Source organism: Hemitrygon akajei, chromosome 26, assembly GCF_048418815.1.
Source record: "Hemitrygon akajei chromosome 26, sHemAka1.3, whole genome shotgun sequence".
Classification (NCBI taxonomy): domain Eukaryota; kingdom Metazoa; phylum Chordata; class Chondrichthyes; order Myliobatiformes; family Dasyatidae; genus Hemitrygon; species Hemitrygon akajei.
The window spans coordinates 50,122,761-50,147,724 of record NC_133149.1 but is presented as its reverse complement, the minus strand read 5'-3'; the positions used below and the strand labels follow the sequence as shown (position 1 = coordinate 50,147,724).

Below are 24,964 nucleotides of genomic sequence, written 5' to 3'. Positions count from 1 at the left end.
GAAATCTGCACCCACTGGAGATACAGGGGGCGTTCTGGGGCTATGCTGTGTGCTGCCCATGCACCTTACTTGCCTGTGGGGTTAATTACATGCACTTAAAATCAAGTTCCTCCCTTCTCCCCGCCCCCTACATTTCCCTTCCCTCTCTTTCAATTCCCCACTCTGGCCTCCTCCCACCTCTTCTCCTCACTGGCCTATCACCTCCCTCCAGTGTCCCCTCCGCTTCCTTCCCTTTCTCCCATGGTCTCACTCCCCTCTCCAATCAGATTCCTTCATCTTCAGCCCTCTGCCTTTTCGACCTATCACCTCCCCGCTTCTTATTTCATTCCTCCCCCAGCCGACTGGCTTCACCTATCGCCTTCTCGATTGTCCTTCCCTCTTATTCCCCCTTCCTTCCGAGTCCTAAAGAAGGGTTTCGGCCTAAAACGCTCACTGTTTATACCCCTCCATAGATGCTGCCTGAGCTACCGAGTTTGACCAGCATCTTGTGGATGCGTGTTGCTCTGGGATTCCAGCGTCTGCAGTCCACTCTCCTCTCCTGTCAGATTCCTTCCCCTCCAGCCCTTTACCTTCCCCACCCATCACCTCCCCCTGGTGTCCCTCCTCCTTCCCTTTCTCCCACAGTCCACTCTCCTCTCCTGTCAGATTCCTTCCTCTCCAGCCCTTTACCTCTCCCACCCATCACCTCCCCCTGGTGTCCCTCCTCCTTCCCTTTCTTCCACGGTCCACTCTCCTCTCCTATCAGATTCCTTCCTCTCCAGCCCTTTACCTTCCCCACCCGTCACCTCCCCCTGGTGTCCCTCCTCCTTCCCTTTCTCCCACGGTCCACTCTCCTCTCCTATCAGATTCCTTCCTCTCCAGCCCTTTACCTTTCCCACCCATCACCTCCCCCTGGTGTCCCTCCTCCTTCCCTTTCTCCCACGGTCCACTCTCCTCTCCTGTCAGATTCCTTCCTCTCCAGCCCTTTTCCTTTCCCACCCATCACCTCCCCCTGGTGTCCCCCCTCCTTCCCTTTCTCCCACGGTACACTCTCCTCTCCTGTCAGATTCCTTCCTCTCCAGCCCTTTACCTCTCCCACCCATCACCTCCCCCTGGTGTCCCTCCTCCTTCCCTTTCTTCCACGGTCCACTCTCCTCTCCTATCAGATTCCTTCCTCTCCATCCCTTTACCCCTCCCACCCATCACCTCCCCCTGGTGTCCCTCCACCTTCCCTTTCTCCCACGGTCCATTCTCCTCTCCTATCAGATTCCTTCCTCTCCAGCCCTTTACCTTTCCCACCCATCACCTCCCCCTGGTGTCCCTCCTCCTTCCCTTTCTTCCACGGTCCACTCTCCTCTCCTATCAGATTCCTTCCTCTCCATCCCTTTACCCCTCCCACCCATCACCTCCCCCTGGTGTCCCTCCACCTTCCCTTTCTCCCACGGTCCACTCTCCTCTCCTATCAGATTCCTTCCTCTCCAGCCCTTTACCTTTCCCACCCATTACCTCCCCCTGGTGTCCCTCCTCCTTCCCTTTCTCCCACGGTCCACTCTCCTCTCCTATCAGATTCCTTCCTCTCCAGCCCTTTACCTTTCCCACCCATCACCTCCCCCTGGTGTACCTCCTCCTTCCCTTTCTCCCACAGTCCACTCTCCTCTCCTATCAGATTCCTTCCTCTCCAGCCCTTTACCTTTCCCACCCATCACCTCCCTTTGGTGTCCCTCCTCCTTCCCTTTCTTCCACGGTCCACTCTCCTCTCCTATCAGATTCCTTCCTCTCCATCCCTTTACCCCTCCCACCCATCACCTCCCCCTGGTGTCCCTCCTCCTTCCCTTTCTCCCACGGTCCACTCTCCTCTCCTATCAGATTCCTTCCTCTCTGGCCCTTTACCTTCCCCACCCATCACCTCCCCCTGGTGTCCCTCCTCCTTCCCTTTCTCCCACGGTCCACTCTCCTCTCCTATCAGATTCCTTCCTCTCCAGCCCTTTACCTTTCCCACCCATCACCTCCCCCTGGTGTCCCTCCTCCTTCCCTTTCTCCCACGGTCCACTCTCCTCTCCTATCAGATTCCTTCCTCTCCAGCCCTTTACTTTTCCCACCCATCACCTCCCCCTGGTGTCCCTCCTCCTTCCCTTTCTCCCACGGTCCACTCTCCTCTCCTGTCAGATTCCTTCCTCTCCAGCCCTTTACCTTTCCCACCCATCACCTCCCCCTGGTGTCCCTCCTCCTTCCCTTTCTCCCACGGTCCACTCTCCTCTCCTGTCAGATTCCTTCCTCCAGCCCTTTACTTTTCCCACCCATCACCTCCCCCTGGTGTCCCTCCTCCTTCCCTTTCTCCCACGGTCCACTCTCCTCTCCTATCAGATTCCTTCCTCTCCAGCCCTTTACCTTTCCCACCTATCACCTCCCCCTGGTGTCCCTCCTCCTTCCCTTTCTCCCACGGTCCACTCTCCTCTCCTGTCAGATTCCTTCCTCTCCAGCCCTTTACTTTTCCCACCCATCACCTCCCCCTGGTGTCCCTCCTCCTTCCCTTTCTCCCACGGTCCACTCTCCTCTCCTATCAGATTCCTTCCTCTCCAGCCCTTTACCTTTCCCACCCATCACTTCCCCCTGGTGTCCCTCCTCCTTCCCTTTCTCCCACGGTCCACTCTCCTCTCCTATCAGATTCCTTCCTCTCCAGCCCTTTACCTTTCCCACCCATCACCTCCCCCTGGTGTCCCTCCTCCTTCCCTTTCTCCCACGGTCCACTCTCCTCTCCTATCAGATTCCTTCCTCTCCAGCCCTTTACCTTTCCCACCCATCACCTCCCCCTGGTGTCCCTCCTCCTTCCCTTTCTCCCACAGTCCACTCTCCTCTGCTGTCAGATTCCTTCCTCTCCAGTCCTTTACCTTTCCCACCTGTCACCTCCCCCTGGTGTCCCTCCTCCTTCCCTTTCTCCCACGGTCCACTCTGCTCTCCTGTCAGATTCCTTTCTACACGCTGTGGACCCCTCCCACTCAGCGAAGGGGTCCGCTGGCCCCAGGTTGGCGGCCCCCTGCTCAGGAGCCATTGTGGGGTTGCTGGTTCGGGCCCCTCAGCGTTCCCGGGGGGGACAATCCCTTCCTACCTGTGCTGGGCAGCACCCCTGGCTGGTCGCTGACTTCGGTCAGAGTGTGTCGGCGCTGGCCACACCTCATCGCCTGGAAGGACGCGTAGACCTGGGCGGGGTCCTCCTCCGAGTCCACCTCCGTCTCTATCCCCTCGTCGATCGACGTCTCCATCATGTTGCTGGGCGTCGGGGGGCACCCCTTCCTCGGTATCGACGGGGGCAGCGGGTCCAGGAGGCACCCGTTTACCTGCGGAGACGGACCGGGGCGTTAGTCGGGAGCCGCGAGGCCTCGGTCACCGGCTGCCCGAATCGGGGTTTTGCTCAGGCGGGAAGTGGCGATTTACAGGGAGCTTCCCCCTTCATCCGTACAGCTCCCAGTGCCCGTCGGCTGGGTGGCGTAGCAACGGCAGGGAGTTGGAGTTCGCAGTTCGACTCGGGGCCGGGCGGGGAAACGGAACAGCGGCCGTGGCGAAACGGCGGAAGGGGGTCGACGGGCCGAACGGCCTAATTTTGCTCCCGTGTCTCTCGGTCACCTGCGAGTCATTCGTACGTTCCCCACGCACCCCACCCCCCCCCACCCACCACCACCACGGGAACGTGTGGGTTTCCTGCCCGGTGGTCCAATTTTCCACCAGTATGACCAGTATGCTAACCGGTCGTTGTAAATCGTCCCGCGATTAGGCTCGGGATAAACTGCGAGCTGGAAAGGCCTGTTCTGCCCTTCATCTGAATAATCAGAATCAGGGCTTATTGTCGTGAAATTTGTTAACCGGCTTCTGATTTTGAAACAAGGAAATAACTGAGATGAGACTGCTCGGGTTTCCTCTGGGAGCTACGCAGGCATACTGGCTAGCAGGGTAACCGGTCGTTGTAAATCGTCCTGCGATTCGGCTGGGCCTGAACCGGGGGCTGCTGGGCTCGCGTGCCTCGTGGGGAAATCCCGCGAAGTAATTAAAAAAAAAATCATTTCTAGCGCGGGAGGCGACCGTTCGGCCCGCCGTTTGTATGCTGGCCCATAGGTTTGTGGCTTCTGGGCTCCTCGAGCGCCCGTACAGTCGTTTACCCAGGTACGGTATCAGTTAAGCACTCTGCGGGCTCCGGGCGTGGGAGGGCAAACCGGCCACGACGCCCCACCCGGCCCTTTGCTTGCGTAGCCAGAAGTCAGACAGCCACCCCACCCTGGGCGGTCTCTCTCCCACCACCCCCCCCCTCCCCCGCAGGCCGAAGACACCGGAAACCCCGGAGCCACGTACCGCCAGGCCCGGGGAGAACCTCTTCCCCGCTGTTATAAACGACCGGGCGGCCCCCTGGTTACGGTCAGGTGGACCCGCTGCCTCAGCTTGTCTGCGTCGTTCTGACCTTGCCCCCTCACTGCCTCCCCACCCCCCCCGTGCTGCCTCGATGCACGGATCGAAAGGCTTCGTGTCCCCCCTGTCCCACAGGATGGCTTCCTGCCCTCACAACCTACCCCGCACCTCCTGTTGCCCCCTTTCATTCTGCACTCTTCTCATATTTTTTATGAAGTCTCGGACTATCTCGAGGTACCGTGTGATGTGCGTGCACACATCATGCAAGATAAGTGGCAAAGACAACAGACAATAGGGGCAGGAGTAGGCCATTCAGCCCTTTGAACCAGCACCGCCATTCACTGTGATCATGGTTGATCATCCACAATCAGTAACCCCGTTCCTGCCCTCTCCCCATATCCCTTGACCCCGCTATCTATAAGAGCTCTATCTAACTCTCTCTTGAAAGCATCCAGAGAATTGGCCTCCACTGCCTTCCGGGGCAGAGCGTTCCACAGATCTACAACTCTCTGGGTGAAAAAGTTTTTCCTCAACTCCGTTCTAAATGGCCTACCCCTTATTCTTAAACTGTGGCCTCTGGTTCTGGATTCACCCATCAGCGGGAACATGCTTCCTGCCTCCAGCGTGTCCAATCCCTTAATAATCTTATATGTCTCAATCAGATCCCCTCTCATCCTTCTAAATTCCAGTGTATACAAGCCCAGTCGCTCCAATCTTTCAACATATGACAGTCCCGCCATCCCAGGAATCAACCTCGTGAACCTACGCTGCACTCCCTCAATAGCAAGAATGTCCTTCCTCAAATCTGGAGACCAGAACTGCACACAATACTCCAGGTGTGGTCTCACCAGGGCCCTGTACAGCTGCAGAAGGACCTCTTTGCTCCTGTACTCAACTCCCCTTGTTCTGAAGGCCAACATGCCATTAGCTTTCTTCACTGCCTGCTGTACCTGCGTGCTGACTTTCAGCGACTGATGTACAAGGACACCTGGATCTCGTTGTACTTCCCCCTTTTCCTAACTTGACACCATTCAGAGAGTAATCAGACACCATTCAGAGAGTAATCAGACACCGTTCAGACTCGATGGGCTGGACAACCTAAGTCCGCTGCTCGGTCTTGTGACAGTAACAAACCAAATCCAATTTGGAGAAGCCTGAGTAGGTCAGGACTTTATTCCTTGGGGCGTGGAAGATTGAGAGGAGATTTGATGGGGGCATGTAAAATCATGAGGGGTACAGATGGGGTAAGCGCGAGCAGGCTTTTTCCGTCGAGGGTGGGTGGCGCTACAACCAGAGGTCGTGGGTGAAGAGAGTGGGTCACGAGGGGGGAGACGTCTTCACTCGGAGGGCAGTGAGAGCGTGAAACGAGCGGCCAGCTCCGTTTCAACTCCGTGCAGGAGGGGTACGGTCCCGGTGCGGGCTGACGGGAGTTTGGACGGTTCAGCACGGACGTGACGGGTTGAAGGGCCTGCTCCTGAGCTGTAGTTTTCTGTGGCCATCAGAATCGACTTTAAAATCCGCTGGCACAGGTCCTGACGTTTGCTGACCTACGGCACGAGTACACGACAATAATCGACTATAAATCGGCTGGTGGTGCGACGAGATTGGCCTGGACTGCGAGGCAGGTGGTCCTGAGTTCAAAACCCAGCCCGGGCAGCAGCAGGGTCTGTGGGGAAGAAAGGCCCGGCAAGCTACCTCCGTATCTTTGCCACAAAAACCCTACGAGATCACGAAGAGTCCGACTCGACTGAACAGCTCAACAACAACAAATAAGTGACGACAAATTGCTCGTTCAGAAAGCTCAGAGTTTAAACTTGTTATCGAAGTATGTACAGTCGGCCCTCCTTATCTGCGGGGGATTGGTTCCAGGACCACACCCCCCCCCCCCCGCACCGCAGATACCAAAACTCGCGGATGCTGAAGACCCGTATTTAACATGTTTCACTGCGGTGGTCTTTAGGACCCAGCGGAACCCCGGACTTTATTTAACATGTGGACCTTAGGACCTGGTGGCGCAGCTCTGAATCCGCGGTGTTTCTGTTCTCGAAAATAATCACGATCGCGATTGAAAATAAGGTGGAAGTAATAAAGCGATGGGAAAGAGGTGAAACGCCATCGGTCATTGGAAAAGCATTAGGCTACAGTTGGTCAACGATCTGAACAATTTTAATGGAGAATGTGAAAGGACCTGCCCCGATGAAAGCTACAATTATTACTAAGCAACGCAGTGGTTTAATTATTGAAATACTTATGTTTCTTAAGTGTTTTATATGCATAGAAAGGTAAAATATGTACTATATACTAAGACAAACGTTTGACTAACAGACGCTAAATAATACCGGATGTACCTGCTCCGACTTCAAATCCGACTTAAAGACGGACTCAGGAACGGAACTCGTTCATAACCCGGGGACTGCCTGTATTTTTAAGTCATTTCTAGATTACTTATAACACCCAATACAATGTAAATGCTATGTAGATAGTTGTCATGCCGTATTGTTTAGGGAATAAACACAAGAAAAAATAGACAGCACATGCTCGAACGACGAGTGCTGGAGAGAGAACTTCCGGGTTTTCCCGATCCGCGGAAAAGGAGAGGCCGGCTGTATACCATCAACAGCCTGGAGACCCGCCTTCTTGCAGGCGTCCACCCATGAAACAAAGGGACGCGACAGACTCCGCGGGAAACCAAGGCGACGAACATCCGACGCGCGGGAGAAGAAGATAAACCGTGCAAGCGATAGGAAGAATTGAGACACAGCACAGGCGTCCCCGAATTCTGCACGCCTTCCGCCTCTCTCTGTTTATTTATCTACACCCCCCCTACCGGTGCGCAGGAGGTTCAGAGAACTACGGGGCCAACCGCGGGGAGCTGAGACCGGTTCAGGGGGGGTAACAGGGACCAGACGGGCCAAAGGGCTGCCTCCCTGCTGTATGACCCCTTGGCCAGTGTCACTTCCCGGGGGGAATCACGGAAATCACGCGGCCCGCAAGAAGGGGTGGGAGTCGGTGGGAGTCAGGCAGCCGCCACGAAGAGTTAACGTTCGTGATCATGCGAGTCAGCAGCTGTAATTGACTTGAAAGGATTGTGCTTTCTGACCCGCTGAGAGCTGCCAGCATTTGTTCGCAGTAATGACAACCCCACAGTGGTTTAACAGCCGAGAAGTGCCGTGGTTAATGTGAGCGTGGAGAGGGACAGTGAGTCACCACAGAAGGCAAAGCGCCTGTAACAAAATGTTCTGAACAGGGAGTCACCCTGCCGTTCAGGAAGAAGAGCTCCGACAGAAGATTCTGGAAGCACTGAGCAGGCTTCCTCCGCACTCTCAGCATTAAGCAACCGCTGTGTCTAAATCACTTCCTCTCCCAGCCTCCGGCTTCCGAGGGAGTAACGCCCACTGTGCCTCGTCACGTACTCCCCCTCGGCTCTGCAGACACAACCCATCAACACTCTTTCCAAACCCAGTCCGGGGGTGAGCTCCCTGTCAGCCAACCTGAAATCTAAATCTCACGCACGGACTCCCAACAGGCGGCCCCAAGTTCCCGTCCCTGACCGTACTTTCTGTCCTGTTCCATCTCAGAGTCTCTCCGTTCCCGTCCCTGACCGTACTTTCTGTCCTGTTCCATCTCAGAGTCTCTCCGTTCCCGTCCCTGACCGTACTTTCTGTCCTGTTCCATCTCGGAGTCTCTCCGTTCCCGTCCCTGACCGTACTTTCTGTCCTGTTCCATCTCGGAGTCTCTCCGTTCCCGTCCCTGACCGTACTTTCTGTCCTGTTCCATCTCGGAGTCTCTCCGTTCCCGTCCCTGACCGTACTTTCTGTCCTGTTCCATCTCAGAGTCTCTCCGTTCCCGTCCCTGACCGTACTTTCTGTCCTGTTCCATCTCAGAGTCTCTCCGTTCCCGTCCCTGACCGTACTTTCTGTCCTGTTCCATCTCAGAGTCTCTCCGTTCCCGTCCCTGACCGTACTTTCTGTCCTGTTCCATCTCAGAGTCTCTCCGTTCCCGTCCCTGACCGTACTTTCTGTCCTGTTCCATCTCAGTCTCTCCGTTCCCGTCCCTGACCGTACTTTCTGTCCTGTTCCATCTCAGAGTCTCTCCGTTCCCGTCCCTGACCGTACTTTCTGTCCTGTTCCATCTCAGAGTCTCTCCGTTCCCGTCCCTGACCGTACTTTCTGTCCTGTTCCATCTCAGAGTCTCTCCGTTCCCGTCCCTGACCGTACTTTCTGTCCTGTTCCATCTCAGTCTCTCCGTTCCCGTCCCTGACCGTACTTTCTGTCCTGTTCCATCTCAGAGTCTCTCCGTTCCCGTCCCTGACCGTACTTTCTGTCCTGTTCCATCTCAGAGTCTCTCCGTTCCCGTCCCTGACCGTACTTTCTGTCCTGTTCCATCTCAGAGTCTCTCCGTTCCCGTCCCTGACCGTACTTTCCGTCCTGTTCTATCTCAGAGTCTCTCCGTTCCCGTCCCTGACCGTACTTTCTGTCCTGTTCCATCTCAGAGTCTCTCCGTTCCCGTCCCTGACCGTACTTTCTGTCCTGTTCCATCTCAGAGTCTCTCCGTTCACGTCCCTGACCGTACTTTCTGTCCTGTTCCATCTCAGAGTCTCTCCGTTCCCGTCCCTGACCGTACTTTCTGTCCTGTTCTATCTCAGAGTCTCTCCGTTCCCGTCCCTGACCGTACTTTCCGTCCTGTTCCATCTCAGAGTCTCTCCGTTCCCGTCCCTGACCGTACTTTCCGTCCTGTTCTATCTCAGAGTCTCTCCGTTCCCGTCCCTGACCGTACTTTCTGTCCTGTTCTATCTCAGAGTCTCTCCGTTCCCGTCCCTGACCGTACTTTCCGTCCTGTTCCATCTCAGAGTCTCTGCCCGGCTCTGAAGAGGTTTGATGACATCGGGAATGGAACCTGTATTATTGCCAGGATTGGTATCGGGAAGGTGGCCAGGAGAACTGAGAGGAAAACGTAGGTTTATTTTCTTGGAGATATTTTCAAACTGCCATACAAAATCCAACCCAGCTGTCCATCTCCTACCCACCTGCCCTCTCAGGCTACATCCACAGTGGACCGGATTATTTTCAAAACGCCAGTTTCGCGTAAAAAAACGACAGGCGTCCACACTAATGCGTTTTTAAAAATATCTCTGTCCACACTGAAACGGATATTTCGGCGAATCCCCTCCTCCTGCGCGTGCGCACGACGCATCTACCGAAAACAAGCGACGTGTTTGTTGTCGAATCTCGCCGTGGAAGTGCGCGTTTGTTCAGTTACAGACTAGAAAAACTTAAACGACGGGCAGCTGTTGGCTCTCGCACAGGAGGACTTAAAACTAAAAATACTGAAGTGTACGGAGGCAACCGACAGGGAGTTCACGGACAGATTGACCCGGCTGACAACGTACATTGAAAAACTGACTGACTCTGTTGCATTAATAAAGCACCTTGTTAAATGTGTAAAACATGTCCGCATCAGTGTTATCTTGTATTTCCATAAAATGTTACACATCTATTGTCAGAGAAGTACTTGCATAAATAGGGAAACCACGTTCATACGAGCAAGGACAGGAAACGGGGCAAAGTGAGTATACTTATTTATTCAGTAAGTTATGGGTCAAAGTATTTGGTGAGTACATTTCTAACTCTTCTGGCTTCAGTCTCGTTGCCGTCTGTTCTGAAATGGTTAGGTTGCGTTCAGGAAAACAATGAAATGGCGCGCTGCCGTCTGACAGCGTTTTCAGATTTCTCCGGTTACCCCGTCCACACTGATCTGCCCGAGCGGCGTTTTCAAAATTACCCACCCTGGAGAGCGTTTCTGAAAAGCTCCTGTTTCGGGGGGGGTGAAAGCGCCGTTTCAGTGTGGATGGGGGTTGGGGATGGGGGTGTAAAAACGAAGAGAAAAAGCTTTGGTTACGGATTTATCCGGCCTAGTGTGGACGTAGCCTCAGCGGGAAGGAAATCACTGAAGTTCCTCTCTAAACATAGAATGCAGAAGAGTACAGCTCAGGAATGGGACATTCGGCCCACAACGTTGTGCTGACCCAGCTATAAAGCAAATCCAAAACACAGAAACGCTGTCCGTATCTCTCCATCTTCCTCACATCCTATCTGCCTATCCCAACGTCTCTCAAAAGCCGCTAATGCATTTGCCTCTACCACCACACCAGGCAATGCAATCCAGGCATCCGTGACTCTCTGTGAGTCAAAAACTTACCCCTGACGTTCCCCCCCCCCCCCCGAACCTACCCCCTCTCACCTCCAATGCCTGCCCCCTGGGGTTAGACGTTCCAGTCCCGGGAAACAGATCCTCCCTTTATCAGGGCCGCTCGTGATCTCGCAAACCTCTTTATCAGATCTCGCCGGAGGAAACAACCCAAGTTGCTTCCGCCTCTCGCGACAGCGCCCGGCTGAGTCAATAGACAATAGGTGCAGAAGTAGACCATTCGGCCCCTCGAGCCTGCACCGCCATTTTGAGATCATGGCTGATCAATCAATATCAATACCCGGTTACTGCCTTGTCCCCATATCCCTCGATTCCCCTATCCATAAGATACCTATCTAGCTCCTTCTTGAAAGCATCCAGAGAATTGGCCTCCACTACCTTCCGAGGAAGTGCATTCCAGACCCCCACAACTCTCTGGGAGAAGAAATTTTTCCTTAACTCTGTCCTAAATGACCTACCCCTTATTCTCAAACCATGCCCTCTGGTACTGGACTCTCCCAGCATCTGGAACATATTTCCTGCCTCTATCTTGTCCAATCCCTTAATAATCTTATATGTTTCAATCAGATCCCCTCTCAATCTCCTTAATTCCAGCGTGTACAAGCCCAGTCTCTCTAACCTCTCTCCGTAAGACAGTCCAGACATCCCAGGAATTAACCTCGTGAATCTACGCTGCACTTCCTCTACAGCCAGGATGTCCGTCCTTAACCCTGGAGACCAAAACTGTACACAATACTCCAGGTGTGGTCTCACCAGGGCTCTGTACAAATGCAAGAGGATTTCCTTGCTCTTGTACTCAATTCCCTTTGTAATAAAGGCCAACATTCCATTAGCCTTCTTCACTGCCTGCTGCACTTGCTCATTCACCTTCAGTGACTGATGAACAAGGACTCCGAGATCTCTTTGTATTTCTCCCTTACCCAACCCTGCACCGTTCAGATAATAATCTGCCTTCCTGTTTTTACTCCCAAAGTGGATAACCTCACACTTATTCACATTAAATGCCATCTGCCAAGTATCTGCCCACTCACCCAGCCTATCCAAGTCACCCTGAATTCTCCTAACATCCTCATCACATGTCACACTGCCACCCAGTTTAGTATCATCAGCAAATTTGCTGATGTTATTCTCAATGCTTTCATCCAAATCGTTAACGTAAATGGTAAACAGCTGTGGTCCCAATACCGAGCCCTGTGGCACCCCACTAGTCACCACCTGCCATTCCGAGAAACACCCATTCACCGCTACCCTTTGCTTTCTATCTGCCAACCAGTTTTCTATCCATGTCAATGCCTTCCCCCCGATGCCCTGAGCTTTGATTTTACCCACCAATCTTCTATGTGGGACCTTATCAAATGCCTTCTGAAAATCGAGGTACACTACATCCACTGGATCTCCCCCGTCTAACTTCCTGGTTACATCCCCGAAAAACTCCAACAGATTAGTCAAGCATGATTTACACTTGGTAAATCCATGCTGGCTCGGCCCAATCCTATCACTGTTATCTAGATATGCCACTATTTCATCCTTAATAATGGACTCTAGCATCTTTCCCACCACCGATGTCAGGCTGACAGGTCGATAGTTCTCGGTTTTCTCCCTCCCTCCTTTCTTAAAAAGTGGGATAACATTAGCCATTCTTCAATCCTCAGGAACTGATCCTGAATCTAAGGAACATTGGAAAATGATTACCAATGCATCCGCAATTTCCAGGGCCACCTCCTTTAGAACCCTAGGGTGCAGACCATCTGGACCTGGGGATTTGTCAGCCTTCAGTCCCATCAGTCTTCTCATCACCGTTTCCTTCCGAATGTCAATCTGTTTCATTTCCTCTGTTACCCTATGTCCTTGGCCCATCGATACATCTGGGAGACTGCTTGTGTCTTCCTTAGTGAAAACAGATCTAAAGTACTCATTAAATTCTTCTGCCATTTCTCTGTTTCCCATAACAATTTCACCCAATTCATTCTTCAAGGGCCCAACGTTGTTCTTAACTATCTTCTTTCTCTTCACATACCTAAAAAAGCTTATGCTATCTTCCTTTATATTCCTGGCTAGCTTGCATTCGTACCTCATTTTTTCTCCCCGTATTGTCTTTTTAGTTAAGTTCTGTTGTTCCTTAAAAACTTCCCAATCATCTGTCCTCCCACTCACCTTAGCTCTGTCATATTTCCTTTTCTTTAATGCTATGCAATCTCTGACTTCCTTTGTCAACCACTGAGGCCCCTTTCCCCCCTTTGAATCCTTCCTTCTCTGGGGGATGAACTGATTTTGCACCTTGTGTATTATTCCCAAGAATACCTGCCATTGCTGTTCCACTGTCTTTTCTGCTAGGCTATCCGTCCAGTCAACTTTGGCCAGCTCCTCCCTCATGGCTCCATAGTTCCCCCGTTCATCTGCCACACTGACACCTCCGATCTGCCCTTGTCCTGCAGTCCTGCTGAAGCCCTTCCGCAACCCCTCCTCCGCGTGGCCTCAAACGTAAGCGGTACTCCAGGCGTGGCCCGGCCAAAGTTTCATAAAGTTGCAACGTAACGTCCTCAGTGCCTCGGGCGTCCGATAAGGCTGGCCAGCAGTCTCATCGACCTGCGCAGCCGCTCCCAAGGAGCTCCGAACTGCGATCGCGAGTCTCCCTGCCTGGCAGCCCTGCGGAGGACTCGAACCGCACTCCGTCCGGCCAGACCTTCTCACCTCGGCTGCTGCGTTCCCGGCGGCTCTGCTTTGGGAAGCAGCTCCCCCGTTCCCTCCCTTCCGTCAACCCAACTGCAGGTTTCCCCCCGCTATCCGAAGGGAGAGCGCTCCTGCGGAACCGTCCGCGAGCCGAAATGTCGGAAAGCGAAGAAGCAATTGCCGTTAATTTGTATGGGGAAAATTACTGAGCGTCCCACAGACCCCCAAAAAAAATAACCTACCAAATAACACATAAAACCTAAAATAACAGCAGGAATGAAATGCTAAATACACAGCCTATATAAAGTAGAAATAACGTATGTACAGTGTAGTTTCACTTATCAAAATCGGGAAGACAGCGAGCCAAAATCGATGTGGGGGAAAAAAGAATCGGCACGTACACGCCGACGGATGTACTCGCATATGCACGTACACGTACACGCGCGTACACGCTTGCGCACACAACTGCCCGCACAAGGCTTCACGGTCAGGGTAGTCTTTCTCGGGGTAAACACACGTACAAAGCGGGCGTCTTTTTCCCCGGTAAAAGCGAAAATCCTCTTCGGTTAGCGAGAACGGGTACTAATGTAGGTCTTCCGTGACAGCGAGCCGTGTCGTACAGCGAACGTTCGAGAAACCAGGGGGGGGCTGCCTGTACCTGCTCTCTCCGCAACCGTTAGCTGGCGGGACAAGTTACTGGATCGTTTGACAGAGAAAGGGACGGACAGCTTCTCTCCTGCCGCTGTAAGACTGCTGTGCAGAGCACTTGCGCCAGTGAGATGAAGTTGAGTCAAGTTTAATGCCATGTAATTACATACATGTATATAACGTATATAGAAACAAGGCAACGTTTCTTGGAGCCAGGGTGTACTGATGACACACGATAACTCATAGCAGCAAGGATAAAATCTCCAGATGAATCACACATAAAGGTCAAACTAAAGTGCATCAATATTAAATATTGTAAGGCACGGAACAGATTAATCAGCGACACTTTGAATACGATGCGGCCGGGAGTTCAGAGGCCTGGACGAAGGAGCTGCCTCTCAGCCCGACCGTTCTTCAGAGAGACCCTTGACCTCACGCCTATGCCGCTCCTGTGGTCTGCCTGCACTGCGCTCTCAACACTTCCATCCTGCGTCCTGCTGTTGCTTTCCGCTCCGATGCACTGATGCGACGATTAGATCTGCGCGGAGGGCGTGCGGCGCGAGGTTTCTTTGCTGTCTTCCCAGAGCACTTGACGACAGCGGGTCATGAAGATACTTCAGAGGGAGTACGTCAGAGGGTGAACCACAACAACACGGCGGTAGCAATTTACCAACACAGCACTTCCTGTTTACAGGGTTGAAACTGCTCCGTTATCAGCTCGATAAACCTCTGCTCGGAGCACGCACCATCACGTTGTAAACTCTGCCGCTCGGCAGGGTGAATTACCCACAGCAGACTCTGCCATTTCATGTGGAAAGAACGGCGTCAACGTGCGAGCGACTGAGGTGGAGTCAGCGTCTCTACTTTGAAAGTGTAATTAAGTGGAGATCGCAGCTCATGGGTTTGAAATACCGACTGCTTCCTGGTCGCAGTCCCTCCCTCATTCATCAGTCAGCTGACAAAGCGGCTATTCAACCCCGTGCCTCCACATCCGAGGTAGTTCAGTGATCCTCCTCTGACACAACGCAGGGGCCCGCCCTCCCGCCACAGCGAGGGGCGGGTCCCGCCGACTCCTCCTCCGGAGATGAAAGCTCCCTCGCCTTCCGCGTTCCCCTCGGCGCTTCCGTCTTCCTCTGTGCGGTTAGGCTCGGCTCAAACGCCATCTCTAAATTTGCTGATGAGACGGCAGAATCTCCGCTGGAGATGAGAGGGCGTACGGGAGCGAGACGGACCAGCTGGTGGAGTGGTGTCGCAGCGACAACCCGGCGCTCAACGCCGGCAAGACCAAAGAGCTGATTGCGGACTTCGGGGAGGGTAGGACGGGGAGGGAACACACACCAATCCCCGCAGAGGGATCAGAAGTGGAGAGAGTGAGCAGCTTCATGGCCCTTGCAGTTCCTGAGGATCGAGCCTGGTCCCAATACATCGACGCAGTGATAGGGAAGGCAAAGGCAGCGGCTATATTTCATCAGGATTTCCAGGAGATTTGGTTCGTCACCGAAAACAGAGAATTCGGACTGGCTGCCTCATTGTCTGGTATGGGGGGTGGGTGGGGGAGCAACTGCACAGGACTGAAAGAAGCTGCAGGAAGTTGCAAAATGAGTCAGCTCCATCATGGGTGTCACCTCTGGAGCACCCAGGACATCTTCAGGGAGCGATGTCTCGGAAAGGCAGCGTCCATCAGTAAGGACCCCCAGCACCCAGGGCAAGCCCTTTTCTCATTGTTACCATCAGGGAGGAGGTACAGGAGCCTGAAGACACACACTCAGCGATTCAGGAACAGCTTCTTCCCCTCCGCCATCGGGGAGGAGGTACAGGAGCCTGAAAGCACACACTCAACGATTCAGAAACGGCTTCTTCCCCTCCGCCATCAGGGAGGAGGTACAGGAGCCTGAAGACACACACTCAGCGATTCAGGAACAGCTTCTTCCCCTCCGCCATCGGGGAGGAGGTACAGGAGCTTGAAGACACACACTCAGCGATTCAGGAACAGCTTCTTCCCCTCCGTCATCGGGGAGGAGGTACAGGAGCCTGAAGACACACACACTCAGCGATTCAGGAACAGCTTCTTCCCCTCCGCCATCAGGGAGGAGGTACAGGAGCCTGAAGACACACACTCAGCGATTCAGGAACAGCTTCTTCCCCTCCGCCATCAGGGAGGAGGTACAGGAGCCTGAAGACACACACTCAGCGATTCAGGAACAGCTTCTTCCCCTCCGCCATCAGGGAGGAGGTACAGGAGCCTGAAGACACACACTCAGCGATTCAGGAACAGCTTCTTCCCCTCCGCCATCCGATTTCTGAATGGACACTGAACTCACGAACACTCCCTCACTACCTTTTTTTAAAAAACTATGTTTTTTGCACGACTTATTTTAACGATTTAATATACACATATGGTTCCGAGGTTGTCAGGGCGAGGAGTGGTGGTGGGGACAAGCTCCCACTACCTGAAAGTGCTCCTCACGGCCTGCGTCTCAAACAGCCCCTGACAACCAAGTCCAGCTCCCGGCCTTCTCGCGTGGCTCAGCCTCTAAGCCCGGCGGAACTGTTTCTACTGACAGGAGAAGGGGCGAAGGCGGGTCCTGGCGCTTTAAAACCAGACCTTCGGGTAGATGGGGCTCGTCAGCCTGGGAAGGCAGTCCATCTGAGAGAGGGAAAACTCTGATTTCAAACCTCGCGGGCACACCCACTCATGGGAAAGGCTTCGGGAGTGAACCCTGAGGACAAATCCAGAGCTGGAGTCCCTGAGGCAGTCCAACATTGCCTTCAACCTCGTTCTGGCAACTCCTGAGACGACACCGGTGCCGAGCTGTATCGGCCCCTGCCCTTCCCATGGACAACATCGGTGGCCTGGAGAGGGGAGACTCGCAGCTCGGGCAACTGCCGGTCTCCCGTACAACCCTGCCCAGGCCTGCGCCCTGGAGAGGACGCAGATCCATGGTCTCGCGAGACTCACGGACCCCACACACACACATAATTGATGTAATTTTTAAATTTTTTCCCTATATTATCAAGTATTGCATTGTACTGCTGCCGTAAAGTTAACAAATTTCACGACGCATGTCAGTGGTAATAAAACCTGATTCTGATTCTGGCTGTCAGTTCAAGAGCCCACCCCATCATGAGATTCACGCTAATGTCCTCCCCCCCCCCGCCCCCCCCACCTCGTCACCACAGGTCAACCACAAGCTCTTTAGGAAAACATACAATTCAGATCACGGAAGCGGAATCATTTCAAACATGTACAAGGGGTTGTCAAATCTTAAAACACATTCGACTTCATACATTGAAACAAAATGGGAGAAGGAAGGAGGGATAATGATATCTGAGGAAGAACGGACAACAATATGGAGGTATCAATGGAAGTGTACCAGTTCACGGAAATGGAGGGAGTTTGGATGGAAAAACTTGATAAGATATTTTATTACACCCTCTCAGAAATCCCATTGTGATAGTAACCTCCCTGTTTGCTGGAGAAATTGTGGAAATCAAAATGCAAATCATGATCATAATTTTTTGGGACTGCCCTGTTATCAAAGACTGTTGGAGGGGGACACACAATGCCCTACAAGATATCTTTAAATGTGAAATACCCTTGGAGAGTGAGACCATATATGTTGGATGTATACCTCAAGAATGGTTGAAAAGAGATAAATATTTAATAAATATACTACTGGTGGCTGGTAAAAAGACTCTTACTAGGAAATGGTTATCACAAGAGAGCCCAACTTTAAATGCATGGATGGAAATTACAATGGACATTTACAAAATGGAGAAGGTAACAGCATCTGTTAATCATAAACTAGAACAATTTCATTCATACTGGGAAAAATTATTTAACTACATAATGCCTCCTAGGCCTGATTTTATTCTCACAAATCAATGAATTTGTTGTTAAAAAAAAAGATCACTCCCTACTTGTACATAGTTCTTTCCTTTTGCTTGCTCTTTCTTTCCACTCTTTTCTATAAGTGTATACCTCAAATACTTCGCAGAGATTTGTGACATATATGATTATATGATACATATGTACAATGTCTGAAATACATCTTACGGAAATGTTTGTTTGATGACAAACTTCAATTAAAAAAAAAAATTACAAAAAAACAACAACAGGCCAGTTCATTGGCTCCTCACTCACCCTGGAACATTCCGGACCGTGAAGGTGCTCTTCACTGTCTACAGTTCGGCACTCCACACCGTCACCCTCCCAAAACTCTCCCCTTGGCCTCGATACCTCCCTGGGCTCCCTCACCCGCAGACCCCAGTCGGTCTGGATCGGCAACCGAAATCTCCTCCCCGACCTCCGACAGCGCAGGTGCACCCCAGGGCCGGCGTCCGCTCGACTCGCTTTACGCTTACACCTCCGACGCCACATTCAAGTTTGCTGACAACAAACGCCAAGGTGGGGACGGATCAGCCCTTAGGGGGGGGAGACTGAAGATCTGGCAGAGTGGTGCCAACCTCTCACTCACTGTCAGCAAGACCAAGGAGCTAATTATTGACCTCAAGAGGAGGAAATCAGTCAGAAACTTTAAATTCCTCATTTTAGAGGCCCTGTCCTCAGGCCAGTACGTAAGTGCTGTTATAAAGAAAGCACGGTAGTGCCTCTACTTTCTTAGGAGTCTGTGCAGATTTGGCATAACATCCAAAACTTTGATAAACTTCTGTATCTGTGTGGTGGAGAGCGTATCGACCGGCTGCAATACAGACTGGTATGGAAAGACCAATGCCCTGGAATGGAAGAGTAGTGGATATGGCCCAAGGTACCCTCACCCTGTGGGTCAGTCCTGAGGGCCGATAACCTCACTCACCCCGACACTGAACCCTTCCCACACCCTGTGGGTCAGTCCTGAGGGCCGATAACGTCACTCACCCCGACACTGAACCCTTCCCACACCCTGTGGGTCAGTCCTGAGGGCCGATAACCTCACTCACCCCGACACTGAACGGTCCCCACACCCTGTGTGTCAGTCCTGAGGGCCGATAACGTCACTCACCCCGACACTGAACCCTTCCCACACCCTGTGGGTCAGTCCTAAGGGCCGATAACGTCACTCACCCCGACACTGAACCCTTCCCACACCCTGTGGGTCAGTCCTGAGGGCCGATAACCTCACTCACCCCGACACTGAACCCTTCCCACACCCTGTGGGTCAGTCCTAAGGGCCGATAACGTCACTCACCCCAACACTGAACGGTTCCCACACCCTGTGGGTCAATCCTGAGGGCCGATAACGTCACTCACCCCGACACTGAACCCTTCCCACACCCTGTGGGTCAGTCCTGAGGGCCGATAACGTCACTCACCCCGACACTGAACCCTTCCCACACCCTGTGGGTCAGTCCTAAGGGCCGATAACGTCACTCACCCCAACACTGAACCCTTCCCACACCCTGTGGGTCAGTCCTAAAGGCCGATAACGTCACTCACCCCGACACTGAACCCTTCCCACAACCAGCACGAAGTTGTGATGCTCGGGGAATGTCTGTACGTACAGGAGGCCCAGCACGAAGTTGTGACACTCGGGGAATGTCTGTACGTACACGAGGCCCAGCACGAAGTTGTGACTCTCGGGGAATGTCTGTACGTACACGAGGCCCAGCACGAAGTTGTGACGCTCGGGGAATGTCTGTACGTTCCGGAGGCCCAGCACGAAGTTGTGACGCTCGGGGAATGTCTGTACGTACACGAGGCCCAGCACGAAGTTGTGACGCTTGGGGAATGTCTGTACGTTCCGGAGGCCCAGCACGAAGTTGTGACACTCGGGGAATGTCTGTACGTACACAAGGCCCAGCACGAAGTTGTGACGCTCGGGGAATGTCTGTACGTACACGATGCCCAGCACGAAGTTGTGACGCTCGGGGAATGTCTGTATGTACACGAGGCCCAGCACGAAGTTGTGATGCTCGGGGAATGTCTGTACGTACAGGAGGCCCAGCACGAAGTTGTGACGCTCGGGGAATGTCTGTACATACAGGAGGCCCAGCACGAAGTTGTGACGCTTGGGGAATGTCTGTACGTTCCGGAGGCCCAGCACGAAGTTGTGACGCTCGGGGAATGTCTGTACGTTCCGGAGGCACAGCACGAAGTTGTGACGCTCGGGGAATGTCTGTACGTACACGAGGCCCAGCACGAAGTTGTGTCGCTCGGGGAATGTCTGTACGTACAGGAGGCCCAGCACGAAGTTGTGACGCTCTGGGAATGTCTGTACGTACAGGAGGCCCAGCACCAAGTTATCATTGACTCGGTCACAGATGCACAAGAGGACAGTCCGTGCAGACGGTGCAGAGTCGGAGGAAACCACAGCGCAGGAAGAGACCCTTCAGCGCATCCAGTCTGTGCTGAACCATTTACAAAGGTACCTCCCAACGCAAGGTCCTCGAACACGAGAGATGCTGGAAACCCGAAAGACACCCAGACGGAGCTCTGGAGGAGCTCAGGCAGCGAACGAGCAGCCGACGTTTCGGGCCGGGGCCCCTCCTCTGACAATTCCCCTTCAGCTGTACAGCGCGAAGACGGCGCGCGCCGTAGACACTGGTCCCAACGCGAAACCGCCCGTTGTCTCGCTCGGTGCGGAGCAGAAAGCGACCTGACCAGAGGGGGGTGACGGAGTACTCGGCAGGCAAGGCAGAGCCCGGCAACGTTAACTTCCCTTCCTTTGCACCCCCACCCCCCCGATTCTGCGCGCAGATTTCTATATTAAAATAAAGGGGAGAAAAGCCAAGAGACAAACCTTGGGAGTGTTGACGTCTTCCTCCATGAAGCCCAGCTCGGGCTGGGCCGCGCTCTGCAGAAGGCTGAAGGAGTCCACGGCGGTGTTCGGAGACAGGACTGGAGACCTCAGCATCCTGACGTTCTGCATCAGAAGGTTCACGGGGGCCGCCTGAAACGCAAGCACAGCCCGTCAACGACGCCGAGTCAGCGAAGGAAGAGGAATTCTCGCCGGCCCACCGCTGATTTAGCTCTCCTCCCTCCAGCCCACCAGCGAGCTCCCCTAACTTACAGCAACGGGCCCTCTGAGTCAACCCACCCCAGCGAGCCACAGGTTTAACCTTTTAGCCAAATGACAACGATCACTTAACCTACTGACCGGTGCGTCCTCGAGCTGTGGAACTCTCTGCCCGACGAAGCACGGGGGCGTGGCGGGGGGGGCTACCTCAGTAAATATATTTTAAGACAAGGTTGGACAGATTTTTGCGTGGTCAGCGGCTTGCTGTCTGTAGTCTTCAGGTCAAGTCAAGTCACTTTTATTGTCATTTCGACCTTAACTACTGGGTTAATGTCAACGGTCGGGCGAGGGCGGATAGCGCTGGGGGGCCGGGCCGATTCGGAGAGGTCGCGGACGGCTCCCTCGGCGGCGAACACTAGGCCCGCGGCGGGGCCTGGGTCCCAATGCAAGGCACGGTCCGCCATTTGGACAATTTAAACGCCGGCCCAGATCGGCTGGGGGCCTCCTCTCTCCGCGGCGTGAGCCTGTGAGGCTGCCCCCACCCCCCCACCCCACCCCCGGGTGCTGTGTGTCGTGCTCACGAGCTTTGCCCCGCTAACGTGATCGACAGACTACTCAGGCTTTGGGGCCTACTCCAGGCTGCTCTGGGGAGCTGGATCTGAGGACTCGGTTTGGTTCTGAAATCCATTGCTTTTCCTTGCTTCCGGTGTTCGCATGATTTGTTTTTTTTTCCCCTCTTGCATTGGGGGTTGGTCGTTAATGATTTTTAATTGTTTTTTTTCGGGTTCCCGGCTTCGCGACTGCCTGTGAGCAACCGAGTCTCAAGGTTGTACGGTCTAGATAATAAGAATACTTTGTATGTTAGAAATGAGCTTAGAAAAACAGAGGGCTGTGGGCAACCCGAGGTAATTTCTAAAGTAAGTGCATGTTCGGCACAGCATTGTGGGCCGAAGGGCCTGTGTTGCGCTGTAGGCCTCCTACGTGTGTTGGAATTTCACTCAGAATGGGGACACTGGGCTGAGTGCATCTCCCGGTTTCCAAGGGAATGATCCTGAGTCAGATCCCACCTGCAGACGAGAAACCCAAATCTCTTCCGCTCACTGTGAAATCGGAAATGTATTTTCAGGAGCTGAGTCACGGGGAAAGATTGAATGGGTTAGGACTTTGTTCCTCGGAGCGTAGAGGAATGAGGGGGGATTTGAGAGAGGTTTACAAAATTATGAGGGTATAGACAGTAAATGCCAGTAGATTCTTTCCATTTAGATTAGGAACGATAAATACGAGAGGACATGGTTTTAGGGTGAAAGGGGAAAGCTTTAGGGGGAACATTAGGAGGAACTTCTTCACTCAGAGAGTGGTGGGAGCGTGGAACGAGCTGCCATCTGACGTGGTAAATGCAGGCTCACTCTTGGGTTTTAAGAATAAATTGGATAGATACCTGGATGGGAGAGGTCTGGAGGGTTACGGACTGGGTGCAGATCAATGGGACGAGCGGAGTAAAGTTTCCGCACGGACTAGAAGGGCCAAATGGCCTGTTTTTTTGTGCTGTGGTGTCCTATCGTTCTAAAAATTTAGACTAAGTCCCTTTGATGCCGCACTCCACGATTTAACTACAGCTAAATAAATTCAACCACAATTAAATAAATGTTTGATTCAAATTGCTGTGTTTATGTGTCGGGGTGGAGCTACGTCTCTACCAAAGGAGGCGTAGGGTGCTCCTTCCCTCCGCTAGCCTGCAGGTCACCCTTGGGCAAGGTGTAGCAACCCCCACCCCGATCAGGGTCAAATGAAGCGATGGGAGCAGGTGGCGGACGGCCGCATGAGCAGATGGTGCAGATCCTGTAGATGTGCGGTGGAGAGTGTGCCGACCGGCTGCACCGCGGCCTGGTGCGGGAACACCGACGCCCTCGAACGGAAACACCTACAAAAAGCTGGCGGACGCCCTACCGCACCGCTGGCCACAACCGTATGAAACGCCGTCGCAGGAGAGCAGCGTCCATCGTCAGGGACCCCCCCCCACCACCCGCGGGTGCCATCAGGGAGCCTCGGACCTTGCTTCGCGAGGTTCGGCCATCAGGCTCTCGAACAAAACGGGGATAAACTTCTCTCAGCTTCACCTGCCCCATCGCTGAAATGTTCCCACAGCCAATGGGCTCAACTCTCAGGGACCCGTTATCTCATGTCCTCGTTAGTATCCTTAATGAGTTACATTTGCGTTTGCACCCTGTCTGATCTTTCACCGATCCTGTTCGCAGTCACTATTCGATAGATTTGCTGAGTCTGCCCGCAGGAAAAAGGAATCTCAGGGCTGTGTGTGGTGACATACATGGAGTCTGATAATAAAATTTATTTCTTAAAACTTTGGTTAAACGACTACTGACACCGGACCGGGCAGACAATCCCTGAAGACTGTCGACAATGGCCGGGGTCACCCTCTCTTGTAAAGACACACTGCCCAGAAGATGGCAACGGTACACCACTTCTGGAGAAACATTTGCCAAGAGCGATCACGGTCTCGGAAAGACCGTGCAAAATTAGCCGGCTCCATCACGGGCCAACCGGCCTCTCTGTAGTATCCAGGACAGCTTCGAGGAGCGGTGCCTCAGAAAGACGGTCCATCACCCAGGATGTGCCCTCTTCTCGTTGTTACCATCGGGAGGAGGTACGGGAGCCTGAAGACACACACTCAGCGATTCAGGAACAGTTTCTTCCCCTCCGCCATCGGGGAGGAGGTACAGGAGCCTGAAGACACACACTCAGCGATTCAGGAACAGCTTCTTCCCCTCCGCCATCAGGGAGGAGGTACAGGAGCCTGAAGGCACACACTCAGCGATTCAGGAACAGTTTCTTCCCCTCCGCCATCGGGGAGGAGGTACAGGAGCCTGAAGGCACACACTCAGCGATTCAGGAACAGCTTCCTCCCCTCCGCCATCAGGGAGGAGGTACAGGAGCCTGAAGGCACACACTCAGCGATTCAGGAACAGTTTCTTCCCCTCCGCCATCAGGGAGGAGGTACAGGAGCCTGAAGACACACACTCAGCGATTCAGGAACAGCTTCTTCCCCTCTGCCATCAGGGAGGAGGTACAGGAGCCTGAAGACACACACTCAGCGATTCAGGAACAGCTTCTTCCCCTCTGCCATCAGGGAGGAGGTACAGGAGCCTGAAGACACACACTCAGCGATTCAGGAACAGCTTCTTCCCCTCCGCCATCAGGGAGGAGGTACAGGAGCCTGAAGACACACACTCAGCGATTCGGGAACAGCTTCTTCCCCTCCGCCATCAGGGAGGAGGTACAGGAGCCTGAAGACACACACTCAGCGATTCAGGAACAGCTTCTTCCCCTCCGCCATCAGGGAGGAGGTACAGGAGCCTGAAGACACACACTCAGCGATTCAGGAACAGCTTCTTCCCCTCCGCCATCAGGGAGGAGGTACAGGAGCCTGAAGACACACACACTCAGCGATTCAGGAACAGCTTCTTCCCCTCCGCCATCAGGGAGGAGGTACAGGAGCCTGAAGACACACACTCTGCGATTCAGGAACAGCTTCCTCCCCTCTGCCATCCGATTCCTAAATGGACATTGAGCCCATGAACCCCCCCTCACTTTTTAAGATTATTTCTGTTTTTACACTATTTTAAACTTAACTCTTATATATATATATCTAAATACTCACTGTAATTGATTTACTTATGTATTTTTCTATATGTCCTGCACTACCGCTAAGCTGACAAATTTCTCAACGCATCCCAGTGATATTAAACCCGATCCAGATTGCCTGCGCCCTCGCGACACGGCACATAATGGCGAAGATAACGATGATGGTGTTCGGAGAGAGACAGTTCAATCGGCAAGGCGCGTGCTCCTAATGTCGGCAAGTGCATTAGTCCAGAAGAGTGAAGGGGCTAGCATTAAACAGGTGGGATGAAGGGCCTGTTTCTGTAACCTACAAATCTTGCACTGAAACATGATTTTTTTTCCCTATTATTATTGAGCAGAACGCTCTCCGTGACCCTGTTCGGGAGCTTTCGAGATAGAACGTAATGATGGAGGCTGTGGGGAGGAGTGACTGTGGGGCGGCGGCGGTGGGCTCGATTATTTCCTCGATT

The 24,964-nt window shown here is 53.2% G+C and overlaps 1 protein-coding gene across 1 annotated transcript in view; it reads right to left on the bottom strand.

Annotated features, from left to right (window-relative positions):
• The window catches only part of LOC140716970 (serine/threonine-protein kinase SIK2-like), a 334,708-nt gene that overhangs the window by 20,430 nt on the left and 289,314 nt on the right, over positions 1-24,964 (bottom strand). Inside the window, 2 exon segments of the mRNA XM_073030168.1 lie at positions 3,086-3,314; positions 20,640-20,789. Of these exon segments, the coding sequence (XP_072886269.1) occupies positions 3,086-3,314; positions 20,640-20,789 (379 nt within the window).